The sequence below is a fragment of the Passer domesticus genome, chromosome 5, assembly GCF_036417665.1.
Source record: "Passer domesticus isolate bPasDom1 chromosome 5, bPasDom1.hap1, whole genome shotgun sequence".
In the NCBI taxonomy this organism is placed as follows: Eukaryota; Metazoa; Chordata; class Aves; order Passeriformes; family Passeridae; genus Passer; species Passer domesticus.
In genome coordinates this window covers 33,925,848-33,949,162 of record NC_087478.1, presented here as the reverse complement: position 1 = coordinate 33,949,162, position 23,315 = coordinate 33,925,848, and the positions used below count along the sequence as shown (strand labels likewise).

Sequence of the window (23,315 nt, the reverse complement as noted above, 5' to 3'; positions counted from 1 at the left end):
GCGCGGCGCTGGGAGCGCGGGGTGGCCCTGCTCCATGGACTGGGCGTGGGCAGGGGGTGCCATGGCAGCGCTCAAAGCCATGCCATGTGCTGTGGAATTCCAACGCTGACAAAGCTGAGGAGAGTGATTAATGCCCAGTGAGAGATGTTTAATCTGCACATGCCACTCTATAACTTTTTTTCTCTTTCTGTTTCTGTTTCATTGCTTAAAAAAGAAAAATGTTTTGCAAGGGCAGCATGAAGCAGACCAAATCTGGAGCAAAGAAGGATTTTATGCTGTTGTCATATTTCTCAGCATCTTTGTCATTCTAGTGACTTGTTTAATGGTAAGTTTCCCTTTTACCTTTATCTTGTTTTTTATTTCATGCTTTTCTTATTCTGAAGGATAGGGTCACACATTCTTTACATGATGGGTGTTTTCTCAAGGCTAATAGAAACTCAACTCCAAGGTAAGAATTGGTCACTCTCGTAATGTTGGGAAACCAAAGTTTGAAGAATCACATTTCTTGATGTATTTTGAGTTGAATGAAGAATGTAACTAGAAGGAAGATGAAGAAATAAACAACAGGTTCTTCAGTCTATAGGGTAACTGTGTAGGGACATGAGTGATGACTTCTCAACCTTCTTAGGTCCCAGGATCCCTTCAGTCCTCTTACCTGCCTTTATTTCAGTTTCATTCGATAGTAAAAACACCACCACATTGATTGAATGTTGTCAGTGAATGGTTGTTAGAGTATGTGTTGGTATTTGTGTACCAAATACACAAATATTAAACTGAAATAACTAGTAAGTACATGAAGGAATAACAGTCTTTGAGCAACTTTGCCATTCATATTGTATGAGCTCAGTGGCCAGGTTTCTGAGCATTAGGCACAATTCTAATATGTTGAATATGAGGTGTGCATTGGTCACCCAGAAGATGAAGAACACTATACCACTAATGACTTTTGTAGGGTAATTTTTGCATTTTTGTCCAATGCTATATCTTATATGTTTTCCTTCTTTAAATTGTGTGATACTTCTGCAGTGCATACATACAAGTGTTTACCTAATTCTCTGACAACGATCAGCATTTATGAACATACAGTATCATGGGGTCTTTTAGAGATATTTTGCTCACATTTAGTTTTCTTTAACCACTTAGAACCCTAAGATGGAAACCATGTTTAATCTGAAGTTATTAAAAAATGTTCACAGTTATACAAATGTTCACAAAAACTTATAACAAAATGTTATTTAATCTTTTAATGTCTCCCTAAGATTTGAAAAGCGCTTGTTTTATCACAGGAAAATGTTGCTTTATTTAATTTGTACTTTCTTGCTGTCTCCATCTCTCCATGACATTTCCCTCAAAAAGAGGAGGATAACTAGAAATCCCTTCTCTCTACTCTCTGTTTTGGAGAAGAGGTATTTTGGTCATTACTGACTATTTAACTGGAAGAGTATAGCAAATGCTGACTGTCGTTGTCCTGGTACTGCACAATATTTTCAATAATGATCTGGAATTCATTGACAGTATTGGAAATTGTAAGCATTCTGTATGACAGTATCAGAACTTCAAATATTCTTAGGATGCCAGAGAAAAGATGGCTGCTTGGCAGGGACAAGAATTCTAATCCTGTGCATCAATACAATGTAGGAAATATGTGGCAAAACAACAGTTCCATAGGAAAGGTTCCAGCAGTATCACAGAACAGTATTACAGAAGTAGATAAGGAGATAAGCAACATCAATGCTGCAAAAATGCACTTCTTACCCTGGTATATATAAATGAGGATATGATCTCTAAGATCTGAATTCAGCTCTGCTATGGTAATTTTGTTGTCATGTCTTACTCATTTTCTATTGTCCCTCTCTACCACATTTGTGGAAAATTTCAGGCAATTATAGGAGGAAGGACATGCAAGAGTGATCAGAGACACAGAGGACATGAAATAATTTGGTTTATTTATGACAGGGAAAAGGAACAAGCAGAAACATGGTAGTTCTCAAACATGGAAAGATTTCAAAGGCTGTTATAAGGAAGAATATAATACTTTCTCCACTGGGGACTGGAAAAAAAAAGAAAAATTTTCACAGGGTGATTTGGTTGATTCATTTGAAAGTTCTTTGGTATTGCATGTGCCACTGGACCCTGAATTTCATTGCTTGGGGAAGCATGGGAGTTTTCAGCAGTTAAGATTCTGGGCAAACATCTCTCAGAAATAGTTTGGGTGTAGCTGATCTAAAGTTAGGGCAGAGGTCAATACTAGCAGACTCTATGAATTTCTTCCAGATGGAAGGCTGTTATGCTGTGGTCTTTTCTGCAGGCATTCCCCTTTCTGTTCCTCCCAGGTCCAACCTGCATCTTTACATGTGCTGCTGTTTAGACTGTGCAAATGGACACGGTCTCAGGTTTTGCCAGGATGTGATAATATATGAATATGTGCAATCTGTAAAGCTAACAGCTCATGTTGGTTTTTTTTCCCATGTAATGTGTGTCAGAGTGGCAGATTGGGTTGGGCACTATATTTTTGACCATTTCTGGTTTTTTTATTTTACCTTCATTAAAACTGTTATAGCCCTGTAATACTTTCTGAGGAAAAGTGTTAGTGCTTAGATCAAAAGTTGTTGGTTAGATTTTTTTTCAGTTTCTGCTAGGGTCAAGCTATCTTTTTTCCCTAGGGTCTTCATAATAGATTATTAAAGGATACATTAAATAATACTTGTCCACATTTTAGAAGTCAAAACCATAATTCCTTCGGTCCCCAAGGAGTGAAACTATGTCAAAACATATTCGTGGCAAGAAGGTATGGTGAGCATTGTCATGGCCATGAATCTCTGAGCTGTTTATCTGCTGGTTATCAGTAACAAATTAGCTGAAAGCACTCACTGGAGAAAAAGACAGTTAAAATATTTCAAGTCCCTCTTTTATCTTTACTGGTACCAGTGCTCTTGCTTCACAGGTACCCCCAAGAGGACTTCTTTTTCTGCAAAATCATGGGAAAGCGATCTTATCCTAGTAATTCTAAACCCTTCAGAATGAACAGATGGTTTACCTAGCTAAGTCTTGTTTAACATGTGTATTGCTAATGACATTAGGTCAGTTCCCAGCTAAACCTCTAATGCTAATCCTTGAACAAACAAACCCATCAGATATATCTAGTCACCACTGGAAAACTAGAGAGTGATAGATCTTTATGTGGTGCTAGCAGGGGCAACAGCTGTCAAAGAACTTCTGACTTGCAGTGAAAAAAATGTTCTGGTCTAGGTTTTCTCTTACTCAAGGATCCAAATCAATTGCTTTTCAGGAAAAGATAAAGCAAAATGGAAAGTACAAACGTATCTGCAGACACCTTCAAAAAACTGTGCAAGTGCCTTCCATCTCCCCATGCAATATTTACAATTCTCATAAATTTCATAGCTGGTAAGGCATGTTTTGAAAATGGAACAGCTATGTCTCAGAAATTGTTTTTTGCATTGACCTCCAAAGAAAGAAGATGTATTAAACAGGTGTAACATGGGTACCTCTGGAGTGACATTACTGAGCACAAGCTGTCTGCCTGCCCTCACCAAGCCAGGGTTTAGCAACTTCAGTGTAGAGTTTGATGGAAGAAGATCAGTACAACTTCTGCTTTTGTTACACATACCGGATGTTCACATTCATAAGCAATATGTGGACAGATAATCCTGGTATTTCAGTGTGTTCAGAAGGCAATTTTGTGGTGATTGTAAAGCATACTTTTCTGAACAGATGGTTAAATAACTTCCTAGGCCACTCATCACTTCAGCTTTATTTCAGAATAGTTAATGTTTCTCTCAGGATATTGGAGCCTATCCCTACCTGGAAGAGTATTTCAGAGTAATAGCAGCCTACTATTACCAAAGTGACCTGGTAAAGTTACTCTGTTCAACCATCTCCTCCATGCCAGATAAGTAAGGGCTTCTAAGAACATCTGCTGTAAAACAAATTGAGGCTGTTCTAATTAGAGACTTGTATCTGACTAAGTCATAAACATCTATTTTATTTTGTGTCATTGTCTCTCTTGTGTTAAAATGCATAAAATATCTTCTACAGTTACTCTATTTATCAGTAATTCCTTCTTTACAAGGTCTTCTGTAACTAATTTCCATTCTGTGTTATTTGCTCTTTTAATAATACTACTGCAGGTATTACAAATAAGAACTGACACACAGTGAGTACTGTTCAAATCCCTACTGCCCACGTGTACACTCTGCAGTTTATGTAATGGAAATATTTATCTTGTTGTGGGAAATGCAGTGTAACACAACTTGTGACTTACCTTCTAGGAATAAAAGCCACATATGGCAATCTTCTCCAGCATTTGTGATGCCTTCCTTGCCTTGTTTACCAGGCAATAGAGATTGATCTGTCCACTTTATTTCTGTAGGTTCTGTACAGATTAAAGGAGAAGATCCAGTTGTCACTGAGGCAAGAGAAGGAAAAGAAGCAGGAGATCCACCTCTCACCCCTTCCCCTGCAGACATCTCAGACTGAGTATAAGACCACCAACAGCATGGTCCAACCTCAACAGGCTCCAAAGGTTATCAATGTTGTAGTGGACCCTCAAGGCCAATGTGTTCCTGAGCTCAAACCTCCCCTGTGTGCCAGTCCATCTCCTTTCAGAATGAAACCTGTGGGACTCCAAGAAAGGTAGGATGGTGCCTGGTGTGCTCAGGATTTATTCTATTTTTTTATACTTATGCTTCATGATTTCATATGTTTCTCTTCTGTCAATGAATGGGAGACACTGCCATACAGACATCTGGGAAATGGGATTTTGGTGTGTTAACATCTATCTCACAGGTACCTTTTCTTTACATATGACCATTTTCATATAAAGATATGAAAATGTTCAGGTTTAGGCTGAGAATAACTGCATTAGTGTCATTCTTTTTGCTGATTATATTTTTCCCATACTCCAAAGAAACAATTTTTTCATTTTTCCTTGATTTTTTGCCTGTTTTGATCCTGGAGATCCTGGAAGAGAGTTCAACAAAGGACATTCTCATTCTCAGGGAGTCCATAGCACCTGGAAAACAGAAGAAATATTTACACCAACTGAGTGCATTTAACAATCTCATACAGTGTTTCCATTATCACCTTTAGATACATTTTTTTCTTAAATGCAGCTTTCCATGATGGTCAGGATACAGTGCAAAGTCAACAGGCTTTACAAAAAGGAAGACGTGATGAGTAATGAAACCAGCTCTTATGTGCAGTCCTCAGAAATACTTGGGCACCAAACCCTGCCCTGCCACTCATCGTACCTTTCAAAAACTGGGCCAGTGCTCTTTTTATAAAACTAGTTATTTTTCCCACAGGAGAATGCACACTGACATCTGTCTCTCCTCTGTTAGAAACCTGTATAATTTCTTGTCTGATGGCTGCAGGCTGCTTTCATAAAGCATCAGTGCTCTGAATAGCTCACAGAGCATGCAGCTGTGCAACTGAACTCTCCTGCCCCGGCACAGAGGATAAATGAAAGAACAGATGCCATGTGGAGACCAAGCACAGCCTCATCTGTGAGGGCTCTCAGCTGAGCTGTAACCCTGATTCAGCTTCAGCCACGGGGATTTCAATGGCAGAGATTTTATCAATGGATTTATGACAGACAGAGCTCAGGGAGGGGGATTGATTCTTCTGTGAGTAAAAGAGGCTTAAAGGCAGAGCTGTCATAAAATATGTAGTGATATCACTGCAGAAAAAAAAAAAGGAATGGAGGAAGCAAGTAAATACATTTTGATAGTTTCTCTCATTCCACAAGACCTTAAAAATAAACCCACAGGCATGAGAATCACTAGCTAATTTATAATACTTAGTATATAAGCATAGCATATGCAATGACAGGGATTGAGGGAAAGGAATTTGTAGAAGGATTTTGTACCTAAGGTCAAGAAACTTTTTGTACATAAGAAGAAGAAACTTTTCCATTTCTCAAACAAAGAAAGTAAAAACAATTGATTTAGCATGTTAATTTCCACTACAGATAGGAACTTTGCATTTAATTCTCCTAAACCTAATTGCATCCTCTGGAAGGACAAAGTTCTGAGACAGATATGACAAAATGGACAGCTGAAATACAAAGAGAAAACTAAACCTTGTGTTTGACCAAATAAACCAGATATTTAGGTTATTACTAAGGAAAAAGAGGTTGAAGGAATTGAGTACTTCAGTTTCTATTGTAAAAGAACACCAATAGACTGTTGTGAAAAAGTGAAATCTATTGTGATATCATCCCATTGTGGAGTTCTTTTTTGCATGTTCAACACAGACTCTATCAGCCACTCCTAAGAAATAGTGGTTTATTTCAAGCTCAGTGTACAAAGGTCTGAGGATATGAGGGAGAGAACTTTAGGGAATAGTTTATCTTCTGTTCCTCTGACATAAGCAGCTATTATTATGTCTATTTCTTATTTATGTACTCTAACCTTTACTATGAACAAATTTGTATGCGTTCTAATACTCAGCAGTGTTGGAAGCAAAAAGTAATAATGCACTGACACATTCTGCCTCAGATTTTATCTAGTGACTAGGTAAGTAGTCAGTTTAAAACTCCTGTCCAACTTTCTGTCCCAAAAAACCCTTGCACTGGGCAGCCTCAGGCCATCCTCATTATGTGCAGGAGAAGTGGACCTTACAGCATGGATCTGCCCACTGCAAGGAGCAGCAAACCATGCTCAAAACAGTCTACTGGCAGTCTACTTCTGTTATGTATGTATGGAGTGAATCAAGCCTGGAGGCCCCATCCTGCTCATGGCACAGCTTTAGGGCACCCTTTCAATAATTTTTGCTATGCTGATTTTGGTTTCTGCCAGGGGACGAAGCTCTTGGCGGGCCAGAGTGGATATGGGAGCCCCTTGATGAATTTAGCATGGAGATTTATTTGGTGACATGCATGGCTTGACAGTGCTCCTGAGCAGTATTTTCTAACCATCCAGACTACTCCCTGGTTTGATTCCTTAAGAGTGATCCATAGTCATGAAATGCCTAGCATGGTCCAGACCAAACTGTCCCTGGTTTGGGCCATGGTTCATTGATTTCTCTTTGAGCAGATAGTGAGCTGTGCTTAGCCATCTAGGTGAGAAGTTTGTGACAATCTCCCCAAAGGATGGGACAGAAAAGTTGGATAATGCAACCTGACCTAGTTGAAGATGTCTCTGCTCATTGCAGGGGTGTTTGATTAGATGACCTTAAAAGATCCCTTCTAGACCAAGCTATTCCATGATTCTGTGCCTGCCTCTCAAGCTCTATTTTCTTTGCACACTAGGTGCTGCTTTGAGGAAACTACCCTTGACAGGACAAGGGGTGATTTTAAACTAAAGGAGGGTAGATTTAGATTAGATATAAGGAAGATTTTTTTTTGCAATGAGAATGAAAACACTGGCACAGTATGCCCAGGGAGGTGGTTGATGCCCCATCCCTGGAAACATTCATGGTCAGGTTTCAGAGGGCTCTGAGAAAACTGATCTAATTGTAGCTGTCTCTGCCCATGGCAGGGGAATGGGACTATGTGACCTTTAAAGGTCCCTTCCACCCCAAACTATTCTATGATTCTATAATCTAAATGCAAAAATATAGTGGAACTGAGTTTTCACAAAGCACCACATGGCTCTCTGAACTTTTCCATTTTTATTTGGAATAGCATTGGCCAGTACAGAGGCAAACAAATTGTTAATGGACTACTGTGCATGGATAAAAATATTTCTGGGAGTTTGTCCAGCTTCTTAAAACGTACTGTGCTTCTGAATACTAGAGCCAAGTCCTCGAACATATTTTTCTGTGTATCTGGAAGTGCTCTTACTCAGCTATTTCTATAAGACACAGCTTCCCAGCAGATTATTTGCGGTATGAAATGTGTGGGATGCCGCAGTTTTTATGCCACCCGGCGGTGCCCGGTGCCTTGCGGGATGCGGCTGTGCGAGAGCGCGGGGACAGTGACACCTAGAGCCGGCAGCAGCAGCACGGCTATCCCTCAGCTGCCGCTTGCAGCAGGGATGGGGCTCACACTGCCAGGATTAACTGGCCCAGCGCCCGCAGGAGGCGATTCTGCTCCCATGCTCTGCTCTCATGAGACCCCACCGGGAGTACTGCATCCAGCTCAGTGCCCCCAACATGAGAAAGATGTTAGCTGGTAGAGCAAGGAAGGCCATGAAAGGATCAGATGCCGCAGCATCTCTCCTGTCAGGACAGGCTGAGAGAGTTGGGGTTCTGGCTGGAGAAGAGAAGGTGCTGGGGAGACCTTATTACAGCCTTTTGATACTTGAAGGGGGCCTATAAAAAAATATGGGAGCAAACTTTCTCTTAGGGCATGTTGCAATAGGATAAGGGGTAATGGCTTCAAACTGAAGGAGGCTAGGTTTAGATTAGATACAAGGAAGTAGTTTTTGAACATTTGAGGTCAGACTGAATGGGGCTCTAAATAACCTATTCTAATAGAATCTTTCCTTATCCATGGAAAGTGAGTGGGACTAGATGACTTTTTAAAAGTCTTTTCCAACTCAAACTATTCTCTAATTCTGTGATTTTCCTGGCCTTTCCAGCATGTAGTTTGGAAAGGGGTGGAACAGTGGTGGCCAAGCACAGAGGGTGGACTGAAGGTGTGGAGGTGGCAGGGCTGTCAGAACAGAGGCAATCCTGACCCCTTTCTATTACAATTACTGAGGCAGGCAAGGGAGAGGCTATTTCTTCACAGCCTCTGTGCATTCTCTGGATCATTCAGTGCAGAATGCTTTGAAGTTGCTCTCTTTTCGTGTGCTCACAACTGCCGCTCCTTTGCAGTCAAGACCTTCTCCACTGGCAACCCACATAGCTCTGTTGCTGACCAAAGGAGCAGGAGAGCTGCTGTTCTCCTGTGGGTGTCATCTGTCTGATGAGCTGTCACAATATCATAGAGCCAACGCCTGACTTTTGGATGCAAATAATTGTTTTCTCTTCCGTGAGCACATCTATGAATATTGCATCAGTGTTTACTTTTCTACTTAGGCTTTTATAGGTTTATATGAATAATATATACTCTTCATTCAGCACAGTAAGGTTTTCTTTTATTCTGTTTCTTAGCCTAAAATTCATATTGATATGAATGGTCCCAGCCAAAAGCAGAATCTGGTGGAGTGTGGTATTTTAGATTTTATTCTGATATATCAAGCATTGAAAATTTTTAGTACAAGCAGTGAGTTGTTAAATCACAATCATGGTAGACATAGATATAAATGTTACCACACCAGCACAGTATTACAACAGGGTTTACATTTTATGTGGCCACTGCAGCTGTGAGTTTTAGTTCCAGTGTTATTTGTGACTAAGACAACTGCATTTCAACTAACTAGTGGACAATATGATGTTTTGTTCAAATTAGTTACTGTGCAAAGATACATGGAAGAAAAGAAAATGTGGAAAATGTCTCCTCTGCTGTGTGTTGAAAACAAACAGTGCTTTGGAAAAATTTCTCAAGCATTTATATTCCATTCTAGCCACAAAATACTAAAACTGGCAATTATATTTTAATAATCAGAGGGGAAAAATCACAGCTCTGTATTTTCTTAGTCTTTTACATATTCATCAGAAACTTATGCTGTCTAAAAAGAAGAGCTCCTCATGATCACTATCAGGATGCCAGGGGTTTGCAGGACTGTTATTCAAAACAGATAGTATTTTACATGTGCCTTGTGCTGATTTTTTTTTTTCTCTGCAAATATACACAAGAGAGTGAAGATAATAATAGAAAACGGTTTGGCAAATAAAGCAAAAAGATGGCAGATATGTGAAATAATAAACCATTTTAAAATGTGAAATAAAATAATTATGCAATGGTATGAAGGAACAGCTGTGACACAGGAAAATAGAAGATATTCTGTGAAAGGGAAGAGCACTCCTCTCCAGCAAGAGCAAAGCCTGGAGAGGAGTGGGCTGCTCACAGGCACCATTCAGCAGAATGTGCAACCAATTCTGCAACCTCTACAGAAAATCAGTAGGCATCAGCATAGAGAAGAGTATGGAGAAAATCACCTGAATCAATCAGTTATTGCTCTCTACAAACATAACAGATGAGTGAAATTTGGCTTGAACCCTGACCTTGAGAATTCCTGTGTGATGTTGCTTTTCCCCACAAAGCAGAGCAATACTATAGATATCCAATGCCACAGTTAGTAGACTCTCCCCTGTGAGATTTCTCTTACCATCCTGAAGATCCCTGTAAACTGGCAGCAGAATTCTTTCACCAGTTCTAAGAATTGTTCAGTAGACATGCAGTGAGTACAGCTCACTGTAAGTATAATGAAACAAAAGTTAATATAACGTGCATTATAATGCTAAGTGCACATCTTTGTCCACTTCTTTGTAACATGAGAAAGAGTGATATCCTAGTGGGAAAGAAGGCAATATATTTCTTTATAATCTGAAAAAAAAGGATTCAGATAACCCATAGGAGTCTATGGAACTCAGTGCCAAAAGGTAAATTTTTAAACAGGAATGTATTAGCAAAAGGTGCACACACAATTAATAAGGGCAATTATTTTTCTCTTTCTGTCTTCAGCATCCTTTCTCAGAAACGTCTTGTATTTTACACCTTTACAAAGAAAATCTTGTATAATTTGGGCTTCAGGTTTGTACGTGGGAAAAAATTGCTCTTAATATTGAAAAGTATTCTCTTTTATTACTCATTCTGCATAGACACACAAATTATTAAAGTGTAGCTTCAGCCTCTTAGGCAATTTCTGTACACTGTAAATTGCCATCTGGATGACAAATGCCACGGATGACAGATACCACAAAAACTAACTCTAATACCTGTTTTCCTTATTTTAGAAAGGCAGCATTCATTAAAATGAATCATTATCTTAAGAATACAGCATACTGAATAAAATCTCATAAGAAACACTGGAGCCAGGGTAAAGAACCTGATGTGCTCTTTTCTTCATTAATATAACCTCAGCTGCACCTCAGGATATCACTGTTCAACCACATCTCTGCTCTAATAGACGGGAAAAATTTCCAACAATTCTCTCTGTCCCTGTTCTGAATTTTAAATCACAGAGCACAGTTGCTGCAAATGGTGTTGCTGATCCATTATCATTTTACAAAACCATTCATTGTGAGTAGTAATTTCAAGTAATGCACCTTGCACTTGGGCTACTGTAGACATGCCAGATTTTGTAGTTTATTGCACAAACATGGGAACTTAATATATTTACAGGAAAGGACCTTGGATTTCCTGGCTAAAATAAAGTAGCTTTGCATAGATTTGGAGGATAAATTTTCCCTATTGTGTGGCACTGAATATGCTTTCTGCATTCTTAATTTAAATCGTAGGGATTGTTTCAGGAAAATGTCAGTGTAATTGTTCAAAGCAAAGATATGTGCCAAGAAGAAAGTACAAGCTGTGGAATAGTTTTATGGTGATATCCTGTCAGAAGGAATTTGCAAAGCATCAGGCACCAGTAAACTGAGTTTGAGGTGGGAGACAGGAATTTCTGTGCTTTGATCTGTTTCTTCTACCAACTCCTTAGAGCACTTTGGGCATGGCACATAAATCTCCAGACATCTTCCTAACCACTGGATTGAGGATGGCTGGGTGTTGTGTCCATCTGAAGAGATGTAGCAAAGACAAGAACCTTAACCTGAGGTGCATTAAAAGTCCTACTTGCTAGTATTTGTTCACATCATTTAAGAGTGAGAGAATACAATTACACACACACTTTCTGAAAGACCTAAAAATATGTTTCTCTCATTTGGCACCTATATTCCATTCTAGTCTGTAAGATCATTGAATCCTAAATGGCTTGGGTTGGAAGGGACTTTGAAAGAGATCTATTTCCAGCCCCACTGCCAAGAGCAGGGTCACCTTCCACTGGTCAGGTTGCTCAAAACCCCATCCAACCTGACAATGAACACCTCCAGAGATGGGGCATCCACTTAAAAATTTTATATACCCAGATGCACTTATAGCACTAAGGCTGTGTATCAGAGGTTGGTTTGTGTCCATATTGCTAAGCTCTCCTTGCCTCCAGAGAAGCAGGGCCTAGATTCAGACTTCCTCCTAAGAATGGTTTGTCCACTGCTCGTTCCCAAATCGAAAATTGCTTTGGAGTGCTCTTGTTGTCAAAGGCTAAAAACAGACTAGGGCTGCAATGATTGATATGTAGCACTGTCATTCAGTCTCTGGGATTGTTTTCCTGGCACTGTGATTTATTTTTCAAGATGTAGCTTGCACATGAAGTGTAGCAGCAGCTGATACAAAGGGAGCAATCCTGATCGAAGCAGTTGTTTCTTGGCTTTTAGGTAATTGTCTTTTCAGTGCAGGGTCTCCCTGAAGCCCTGCATTGTGGCTTCCCTCCTTCTCAGGCCTTCTCAACTAGCTGGGAAGACACACTGATTTCTGGCACTTGCAGTCTGGGTAAAGAGTAAAGGCGAGGACCTTGGGCTACCTGGGCTACTGAAAGTGGGAGAAACTACTCTAAGTAATGGGGAGCATGAGATGGGATCCAGCTTTGAGGGTCTCCTGCTCAGTGCCTGAAAGGTCTGTGTTGGCACGTGGGTTCATCACTGGAGAGAGAATAATGCTCTGCCTCCAGCCTGCATTTGTGGAACATTTCTGTGAGTGCACAGTAACACAAAAAACTTTCTGCAAGTGCCAGATCTTTGAGTTGCATGAATGTCTGTTCTGTCCAACCCATTACAGACGTCTTTGCTTATCTGCAGTGTAGGAAGAGGGCAGGAATGTGAATTGTCCCCTTTCTCTGGAGAGGAAGTGAACTCAGTCACTAGCCTAACAAAGACCCTCTAAAACCCATATTTTAACTATTTGACTCCTGGCTGGTTAAGAAGATGTTTTGGTTGTGTTTAGAGCTCTTTGAAGCAAAACTCTGTGGGAGTTGTAATTTCATAAATGCAAACAACTGTGTACCATTGCCCAAACTTACACCCACAGTCCATTTCCCCGTGTCTGTGGCACATCTTAAAATTGCTTCAGATTAGTGTAGGTGGATGGTAGGTTTCCACTCCTATTTCCCTCTCTGTTTTCAGTTGTCCCACATCCCTTTTTTCTTCCCTTGGGAAGTAATAAGCTTTCCAAGGCACATGACTCTCACTTTTGGGAGTGGTTAATTTAGGCAAATTAGCCTACCCTTATTTAGAGAAATTCTTCTGATGCAGCTTCATGTCCCTCTGCTCTCATGTACAGGGGAAAGCTCTGTTTAGCATATGCAGTCTATGCTTACCCTTGCTTTTGCCTTTACTGTCCTCTGGGGTTTAGTCAGGAATTTTATAATAATTTTATTGTATTCCCAGGTCTCTCATCTGGCGTTTATTCTTGTTACTCCAGTTGCTACTGGTTTTAGCTTGTACACAGGAAACCACAGTGCCAATCAGTGTCGTTCCCAAGGTGACAGGAAACCCTATTTGGTCGGATGTTGATTGTGCTTGTCTTTACAGCTCCACCCATCACATTTTCTTCCTTTTTGGCTTAAGTTAAGACAAATTAATCAGTGGCTGCCATCTGGTAGACAGTTTTGGTGGGTTTGCAGGGATTTGTCGAGCTGATCTTTTGAAAAGTCACACAAGGGAAAATATCCATGTTAATATTTAAGTGCTGCTTGAGTCTGGAATTTACACGGACCACTCTTGCCCTGAGCACATGAGTAATTTGAGTTGTGTGAGTGATTCCCTTGTCTTTTTGAGCAGCAGCTTTGGGTCTTTAAGTGCTGTTTGGAAATCAGAGAGTTAAACTCTGATGCAGCTTTCCACTGACTGATTTCCTCAGCTCCTCTCTGCCTCTAATTTGTTTCTGTGCTTGACCATCCAGGCATGGTTTCTGTGACTGCTTCACCAGCTGTCCTAATGTGCAAGCAGAGTGGGACATCTGGGAAAGTGAGGAGATGCACATTAGCTGGACTTGAATGCTCTGAGCATCTCGTCTCAGCCCTTAGTAGGATGTGTCCATCTGTGACATTTGCAAGCTAATATATCACCTTTTCACAATGGTAGGTTGGAAGTGCTGTGCTAAGGGATAAAGGCACCAGCTTCTTTATGAGATTGGTTTGTAAGCAGGAAGTATCTGCTGAGTCCTTCACTAGTACCCACAAGTACTGGTTTCAGCCAAACAACGTAGAATGAAGCATCCATATCAGATTTCCAGAGTTCTGATATTTAACAGGAAGGTTGATGTTTCACATTTGGGGTTTGTATAGAAAAGTTTCTCTGAGTGTCCCCATTAATGTCTGAAAAAGACTAATGCTTTAAGGTAAAACAAAAATATTCACCTTTCCTTTTGTTTTGGAATGCATTTATCTCTGTTCATGATATTTCTTTTACAGGGAAGCCTAAAGCTGAACAAAGTTCAGTTCCCTTTCATTTAAAATGTTAGAAACAGAAAAAGAAAACAGTTAAAGAAAGAAAAATAAAAATCAAAGTGCCTCCAAAGCTGCAATAGATATCTACAGCTATCTTGGATATCTGTAAGATATCCAAGTATTTATTTGAATTACAAGAAGCCATGTGCTGAGCAGTACTTACATTCAACTTATCTTGCAGCCATCAGTTAACAGTCCAGGCCATTAATCTCTTATTTGAGTGCATCATAATTAATTTTGCTTCTATGTAGTGCTAGGAGAACTCTTCAAAATTATGAGAGTCAACTAATTATACTACTTCTTTTTTGAAAAATCCAGTTCTGGATATTCAGCAGAGATCTCTTACATGGTCAGAGCTAGTTTGTACAGAAAACGTAACACTGTTAGCTAGCAGAAATGTCTCCTTTGTGCACATACACCTTTGCTCAAAGAATACTGCATGTAAATCTGTGGGCCAGGGTATTTCTCAGCTCTTGCTGGAAATTCTCTTTAGCCTGAGAGCCTTGGTCACAGATCAGGATCCCTATGTGCAAGACTCCATATGTACACACAAATGCAATGTTCCTCTATCCAAGGGACTTACATTCTAGACATCTAGACAAATGCATACAGGCAATCAGACTCTCCTCAGCAAACAGAGAAGCAACAGCATCATGGCAGAGCTGAGGATGCCCAAAGTATGCCATGAGAATGGCTCAGCCAAAGAAATATTGCCCAGAGGCAGAGCTGGTTCCATGCAACACTGACATTTCAGCCAGGCTCTTGCTAGAGTTGTCTGCTTTGATACCATCACATCCAAGCTGATGCACCCATTTGTTTAGGCTCTGAACCTTAGCCGAGTTTCCAAAACATTTCAGGAACTCTTTTTGTGATTTTCCTACTACGACAAGTGGGACATTAATTGGTTAAGTGATGCAATATGGTATTGCAAGTCAGTGCCTATCTTTATGAAATACCTTGCCTTTGAACCTCCATTCATTTCTCTAAGCAGGGGAGTCTATAAGAAGCTACAAAAGTGATATTTCTTTCTGAGACAGGGATTCTTCCTTATGTTCACTGTCAAAAAATATGCTTTGATGCTTAACAAACAGAGAGTATTGTTATGAATTTATAGTATCTATAATTATCCATGTTATGTTAATATTGTGATTTGATAACAGGAGCAAAACAACACAGCAACTTCAAATGACCGCTCAAATATGCGATAGGCATCAGAACGGGAAGTCGTGTATATAATTCCCACACAGAAAAATGTCGTTAAGTACAATGTTTCTCCAGGGAATTCAATCCCAGGGCTTCAGGATGACCAATGGCAGCTCCTTGGAAAACTGCTGCCAGCAAGAGATGAGGCTGGTGCTGGGCAGGAGGCAGCTGAGTTTTCCCCTCTGCCAGGGCTGGCTCTTCTGCTTCCCACCATCCCCTGACAGCGGCATCTCCTGTTTTTGAGATGTCTCAAATCCTTCCTGAGTCATAAAAAATTCCCCTGGGAGACTGCTGCATAGTCCAGAGGCTTTCAGTTCCTTTCCCTGGATTTGATAGTGGATATAAAAGCACAGTCTTAAGGAAAACGATCAGAATGTCAGAAAAGTACACAATGGGTAAAAAATGCAATTTGCATGGGCTTGTTTCACTCCAGACTCTGTTTAGTTTGTTTGGTCTCAGTGGATTTATAGACATTTCTGGGAAGAGTGTTTGGCCCACAGAGCACAATACTGAATAGGTTTGCAAAAGAAGGCAGCATTGTGAAAAGCAGAAAGCTGGTATTGTAATTAATCCTCAAGTTAATCCTGTAGCTTCAGAGAGTGCATTTGCAATTTACTGATAAGATTATAATAAAATAAATGTTTTCTCCTTCATCACAAGGATTTTCACAAAAGTAGATGCTTTAAATAACCCTCTAGTCCCCAATGTATAGTGCTCACTATTGCATCATCCGGGGTCAGTGCAGAGGTCATAAGGTGGGCTAAGAACACTGTCTGAGGGAAAAACTACAAAAGGGAACACCAGGCACAAAGATGGGAAAGCACTCTTTGGTTCAGAACATTCCTAAAGTACAGATTGCCAGAAGATGGAGAACAAACTGAAAATACGTAACTATTAATTAAGTAATCAATAATTCCTGCTGGCTTTGATCCTGTGTTCTTTCCCTAAACCTCCTCTTTCTATTGAAAAGAGGATACTGGTCAACCTTTGGCTTTACAGAGTACACCAAATTTATGTTCATATTTCTACATTACTTGGATGTATGTTAGCCTGACCTATATTACATCATTAGCCATATGAAGCCCTGTGTGTTGGAAGAGTTTGTGCTGAGATAGATGGAGTGGAGGTCAGGCTGAGAGTGATTTCTGTTTGTCTTTCAGATATAACTTCTCTCCTTTCTCTTTATTTTGTAATGCAACATGCACTTAGAGGAATACTACTTTTGTCAGGATCCTCCCTTTTCCCTCCTATATTCAAATTCATAGAAGTAAATTTAAATCAAGCTGTTTAAGTTTCTAAATGCCATGAATCCTTTGCTAAGTCTTTCACAGAGGACTGTGAATCTGAAGCAATTGTTATTATTTCACTCTGAAATTTTTAGTCTGTTTGAACTCATTGATGGTGTGTATGAGAAGGAGTAGATCAGGAAGCCTTTGCTCTGGCCTTTGTCTCTGGGCACAGGTACAGATGTATTTCCCTGTCCTAGAGTCCAGCCTGTGCAGCCCCCTATAGGAATGTCTCTGATGAAGGCAGGCGGTCCAAGGCCATGGACTTCAAGGGATCTGCTGAGCTTTGTAGAAAAGAGCTCCAGATCACTTACCTGTCAGTCCCTCATCAGCTTTTCAGCCCTAAATGGGACTGCACAGCTTGGCAATATCTCTTTTAGAGGTCTACCTAACCTCTGAAGTGCCAGATAAATATACCTTGGCATGCAGACATTTGCAGCTGTCTTAAAAGCATTTAAACATTGCTCTGTTTCAAATTGCAAGCCTAAGTGGATTTCCTAACTGATTTCAAAGTGAATGCAGACACTTTTCACATTAATATACTTGTTTGAGCAAGCCTTCCCATAGAAAGCAAGGCTGGAAAGCCAGACTATAATAGTGGATCAAGGAAAAAAGAAAATCTGGAAAGAGAAAGATCTATATATAACACTTAAGTGTCAGGTCTGGAGACTTTAAAAGCAGCTAAAGAAAGGGCAGATCTAAGAGCACATACATGGGTCCTGTCCCTACGAGCTTAAATCCCATCAATTCATTGTAACGCTTAGGCTCACTAGTCACCCTGTGACTGTTCCAAAGTGGGTGTGCTACAAGGATTTGGGCTCTGTGCAGGCAGCCTCAGGTGCTTTGTCCGCTGTGTGACCAAGCACCTAAGGCTGCCAGCTCCCTTTGGAAATGTCCATAGGTGGCGCAGCTCTGTTGAGCTACATTGTGGGTCTGGAGGTTTTGCATTCCTCAGAAACTGCTGCTGTTCAGTAATTTCTTCAAAGTGCACTAACGATTCATTTGTCTGCTTAGAAATCTTCCGTGTGACACTTGCAGTAGTTTAAAGATAATGAGGACCAAGTAAAATAAACAAGAAATGTGCTTTTTTATTATCTTAAGGTTGACAGGGTGTAGTAAACGCCTCTTTTCCCAGATGTTACTTCCTGTCTTTCCCAAATGGCGAACTCACCAGGAAAGAACTCATTGTACTGATTAGCCTTCAAGTCACAATAAAAAATAATTTTCTCTTACTGATACTGTCTGAAGATACTGCCCATTTACATTATGAATATTCCCGCCCATGTCTTTTTCCAGGTCAGCTGGTTTTGGTTAAAGTCTCAAAAGAGTATTAAAGGACATCAATGTGCAAATAGATTATATATTTATTTCCTTGTTTGGATGTAAGGGTTGTAAATTATATTCCTTAAATGAGCAGCAGTTGTAGGATGGAAATAGAATTTGTGCTCAAGAGATTAAGTATTATGGAATACATGAAGCTAAATTGACTTACTTAAGGCTCCCCCTATGGAAAACAACAAACTTGGTTTTTTTTCATCTAAAATATTAAAAATCCACTTTTGGATTTTCAAATGGATCCATAAGATCCATTTTTCATTTATTTAATTACAGACCAATTGAATAGCAGAAAATGTCAGTTAAGTAGTCTTAAAAAACACTTCCTTGAAGCTATTGCTATAGTGTTGTATCTCTCCATCCTCACTTATTAGATCAGTTTTCCTTGATAGGCTGTTCTCTGTATAATGCAGACAAGCACCCTCTAGGCATAATGTAGTGCTCAGGAAGAAGTGAGCCTTGTATGTTCTGGGAAAAATAATCTGGCTTTGCACCTGGATAAGATAGCTAAATTTGCAATGGTGGTATATAGCTACAGCTTCTCCAGGGTCTCACAGAGGTACTTATGAACTGGAAGCATAGAGGGGAAAGTTATACAAGTATGACAAAAATATTTTGCAAATTGCTTATTTTCTTATTTTTTAAGCAAAATATACAGCAGACAAAATGTGTGGGGTTTTTTTTTAGCAGTCCTTGCTGGCTTACCCTAAATAAATGCATTATCTGAGCTCCTTAAGTTGTGCATTTATTTAATATGTGCAGCCCTAGCAGTCAATTATTATTACTCCCTATTCGCTTTTCCTTTTTCCTATTCTTTTAACTTGTTTTGCTTATATTCATTTTGGTTTGGTTTAAATGGGCATATGCATTAATCAGAGAGAGAACAGGTCATCCAGTAAGTTTGTGCAATGAGGCCTCCCATATGACATCGAGCAATGCTGCAATGAAAGCAGATAAGAATAGTAATAAACAAGACTGCATTCAATTAAAGCTCTACCATGTAAAGAAAATTAACCATTAATTGGTAAACATTTGTTCAGCTCCTGGAATAAACACCTCAAATAAGCACAACAAATTTGCATCTTCATTTATTTTTGCTTCTGAACATTTAACTCAATTTTCACTCATGCTGCAGACACATATATGTGACTATGAAGCAGAAAGAGAGCTTTATGTTGCCATTCAAATTTTATTGAAGATGTAAGTTTGCGTGACAAAATGCAATTTGACTGTAGAATTTAATCTACAGGAAAAGATGGGAGGCAGTTTAAGCTTTTCATTTTTGAACAGTCAGTTCCCGTGGCTGAGCAGCATTGCCTTATCGAGGGCAGAACAGGAGTGAATTGGCAGAACATTAGAAAGCCTGATTAAAAGAGGGAAAGTTGAAACTACACTCATGTCAGCTGTTTTCCTCTACAGGATATTGAGCCATTCCTGTCCTAACCAGATACTGATTCCTTAAAACTTAATCCAGAAGTACTTGTCAAAACTGTTTCCTCAGTTCATTTTGACCTGCTGAGCTGTGAGTAGATCCTGAGAATTGTTTGCAACTTAGTGCTAGATATATTGGTCTCCTCTCACTCATGGCTGTGGGAACAAGATCAGACCCTCTGCAGAGAATATTAAATGCCTCCAGGTCTCGAAAAAACTGTTTAAACTTCAGAGCTGAGGCTCTAGATCTGTTTCTGTTGACTCAGGGAGAGATGGAATATGCTGTCAGGAGATTTCTTATAGCTGGGAGGCCACAGAGGATTGGAAGTCTTGCTTCACAGCAGCCATATATCCCTCTTCTTCTAGTAGGTACACATCTTACTGTCATCATTTCCAGACCCCTTCCTTAAAGTCAGAAAACGTCAGGGTTGAGTGTGACAAATAGAGAAAAATAAAAATACAACACTCGAATACTATGAGGAGAACTGTGTGACAGAGCAAACATTAACAGAATAGCAGACTGTCTTCTCAAGAAATCGCATACTTCATATTATTGCCTGTCTTAGAGTCCTGAGCTTAAATATATTCCATATCTGGCTTTCAGGTGATAGGTATTAACTTCAGTGATCTATCCAATTAGCCTCTGTAAATTAGGTCCTTGGTTTGGCAAGATGGGGCTGCTTACACCAATGGCTACAGGATTTGTCTCAGGTACAGATATCTGCAAGGCAGAGTAGAAATAATATAAATATCAGTGATATTAACTGTTTAATTGTTAAGCATGTTTGTGGAAAATTGGGCTAATACCTATCTGTCCAGGATCTCCTCTCTGGAGAGGAAAAATCAGAGCTGGAGGAATGTTTATCTGTGAGAGGAATAAGGTTTTGGAAATGAGGCCAGGAACCCATACAAAAAGAGAAATTTACTATTCCCATGCATGGTAAGATGTCAATAGGTAATTTCTGATGTTTTAAGTAGCACTGGTATGTCAGGAGATAGCAGGAGAGAGGGAAAGGTCAAGTTTTGACTTACTGCACACCCAAGTGCTGAAGGTGGATCTAAGGTCCTGAACTTTTTGTTTTTATGCGTAATAAAGTAGCTGTAAAATAACCAGACATAAGCTGAGCAGAAAAGATCCTTCAAGGTTTCAGTTTCTATCAATTTAGACTGGTCATAATGCAAAGTAAATTCGTGTTTGGCCTTGTTAGTTGATTGATCTCACCTTCTGATTTTTGAGTACTTCAGTCTGGGGTGTGACACAGGTTTGGTTTGTTGAAAATGTCGACAACCTCAGGTCAGAGTGGTTCCTAAAAGCCACACCTCTTGTTCAAGTAAAACCCAGAATTATTAGCAGGTGAAGCAGAGAGCATTTGGGAAGCTGAGTTTTCATTGTGGGTCTGCCAAGCTTCTGTATATCAGTGCTTTATAGGGCACCTGGGAGTGTACAAATTAGAAGTACAGTATGGGCAATAAATACTATGTGCAAATATTTATGTGTTAGGAAGACATTCACATACTTACCTAAATATTTTTAATTCATTATTTTTGTCAAACTAATAAATAATGATATTAACTTTTGTGGAAAGGAAGAGGAGGATAATTACATTAATGGGTATTGTATATTATCAGAACTCATGGGGTTTTGTATTAAAATATTCTTTAATATGTGTTGCAGCACAGCAGAAAATTGAAACTTAAGAACTCTACATTTCAAGGAAAGAATGTAAATGTAAGAAAAATGAATCTTCATATTTCAAATTCGGATGGTCAATAATGGAATTTTATTGCATTCTTAGAAGATTTGTTTGAGGTAGTATGCTGATGCTCAGAAGAAAATCAAGAGATTATCACACCCATTAATGTAACCATACTCTCATTCACCCCTACTTTCCCAAGATATCCAGTAATATCAGCAGCAATTGGTCGATATATATTTCAGGCTAGCAAGTACAGCGCAAGAATCATATATATGGATTTTGGAAAAATATAAAAATTGTCCTTATGTGTTAAAGCAACTATTTAACAGTACTGTGAATGTTACTTGAAAACTTATCAAATTGTTGCTTCAAATGAGAGTCCTCTTAACCTTCTCAGGACTGTCTGTAATGGATATTATAAATCTTCATTTGTGAAGAAACATCTCAGTTGTTTATTAGATGATCCATATTACTATTTGCCCAAGGCAGGAAGAAAACACCAATATCTTCAGTCATTTGAAAAAATTATTTTAACCTCTTTGTACTTCTGCTTTTCTACTTTTCCTTTTTCAATGCTGATTTTTCTTGATGAAGTCAAAGTTTCCTATTTTTATTTATTTTCTATTGGCATAGAGGATTAATAACAGTCCTTTTCTAATTTACTGTACTTTTCACACTTCATTGGCATTTTACATATCACATTAGTTCATCTACATGACCATGTTTTCTCTTAGCTCTTTTGCTAAAAGCAGAAAGAAAGCGGAGAACTGTATTTTTTTCATTGTTCTTTTTTCCAAATATACTTATTTTTTCCTTTGAATTGCTCTACTGAAACATAAAACTAGATATGCAGGTGGAGTCTGGCAGCAGTAAGTGCTGGAAAGGCTGTACCTAGTTGTGCTTTCCCAGTGCAATTCCAGAAGAGCAAACCCCACCTGTATGCAGTGCATTTGCTGATGATCACCCACGAGGTGAGAGACTCAGCATCCATGTCTAGGCCTAATCTGTGAGCACCAGAGAAACAAAAGGCATGGGGGAATTGTGGTGGTTTTCCCTTCAGTGACAGGGAGAGTAGCCCTGTGGAACATTCCCTGGTACAGGCAGGATCCAGGGACCGAAAGCAAACTCCCTCCCCAGCAGCTGCATCCAGCTGTGCTCCTCATGCTAATTGATGGCTTTCTTCACCCACACGCCTGACCCAGCTCCTCCTGGGCTGCTCAGCAGCTCGGGCGGGTGGTGGCACAGCAGGAAGCACCTCCCTGTCCGCAGTGCTGGGGTCAGAGGGCAATGACTCTTACAGGGCAGCAGCCATCGCCGCTGCGTCCAAAACGCTAGAGACACAATGAGAGGCTGAGGCTCAGGAATCTGGGTGTTGCACTTTTCACGAGTGCTGAATAAACATGTGTATTTAAAGAAATTATTCAGCTCAAATAAACAACTGGGAAAACGTGTAGGGCAATTGGATTTTCGTAATCAAATCTATGGCTTAATTTTAGGGTCAGAGAAGACCTGGAAATGACCTCACTAATGTTTAATAAGGCTTTAGTAACCTGGTGGCCCTCCAAAGTGGACAGGTGGAGCTTCCTTTCAAGAATTTTCAAACAAACATTGCTTTTGAATGTTGTTTAATTGTGCCTTGTAATAAAATCTGCTTCTATAAATGCATTATTTAAAATACTCTGGTGAATTCTCATCAGTGAACTTGTTCCTATTACCCAACTGAAAAGAGGTCTGTGAGTATGTAGTAAGACTCCCCTCTGGGGTTCCAGACAATACACAGACACAAGTGGTTTCCTGATTGCACTTATTCACGTACCCAGTGATGAGGTGGCTGTCCCAGCTGGTGGAACTTCAGAAGAATTAGTCTCCTGACAATTTTAATATAATGTTGTCACCAATGTTTACAATTCCTCAGATTCCTCACACGGTACTCTTCCCCATCAAGACACAACCTCGAGAGGATGCTGGGGTAGGTGTCTCATAACAAAATCTCTTATTTGGCCCAGACTATTCAC

General features: G+C 39.7%; 1 protein-coding gene across 2 annotated transcripts in view; it reads left to right on the top strand.

Annotated features, from left to right (window-relative positions):
• Positions 1-23,315, top strand: part of PTPRR (protein tyrosine phosphatase receptor type R) — a 138,990-nt gene that overhangs the window by 80,547 nt on the left and 35,128 nt on the right. For both annotated transcript variants that reach the window (XM_064419500.1, XM_064419501.1), the window contains exons 5-6: positions 215-325; positions 4,391-4,653. In XM_064419500.1, coding sequence (XP_064275570.1) covers positions 215-325; positions 4,391-4,653 — 374 coding nt within the window. The remainder of the gene's footprint in view (positions 1-214; positions 326-4,390; positions 4,654-23,315) is intronic.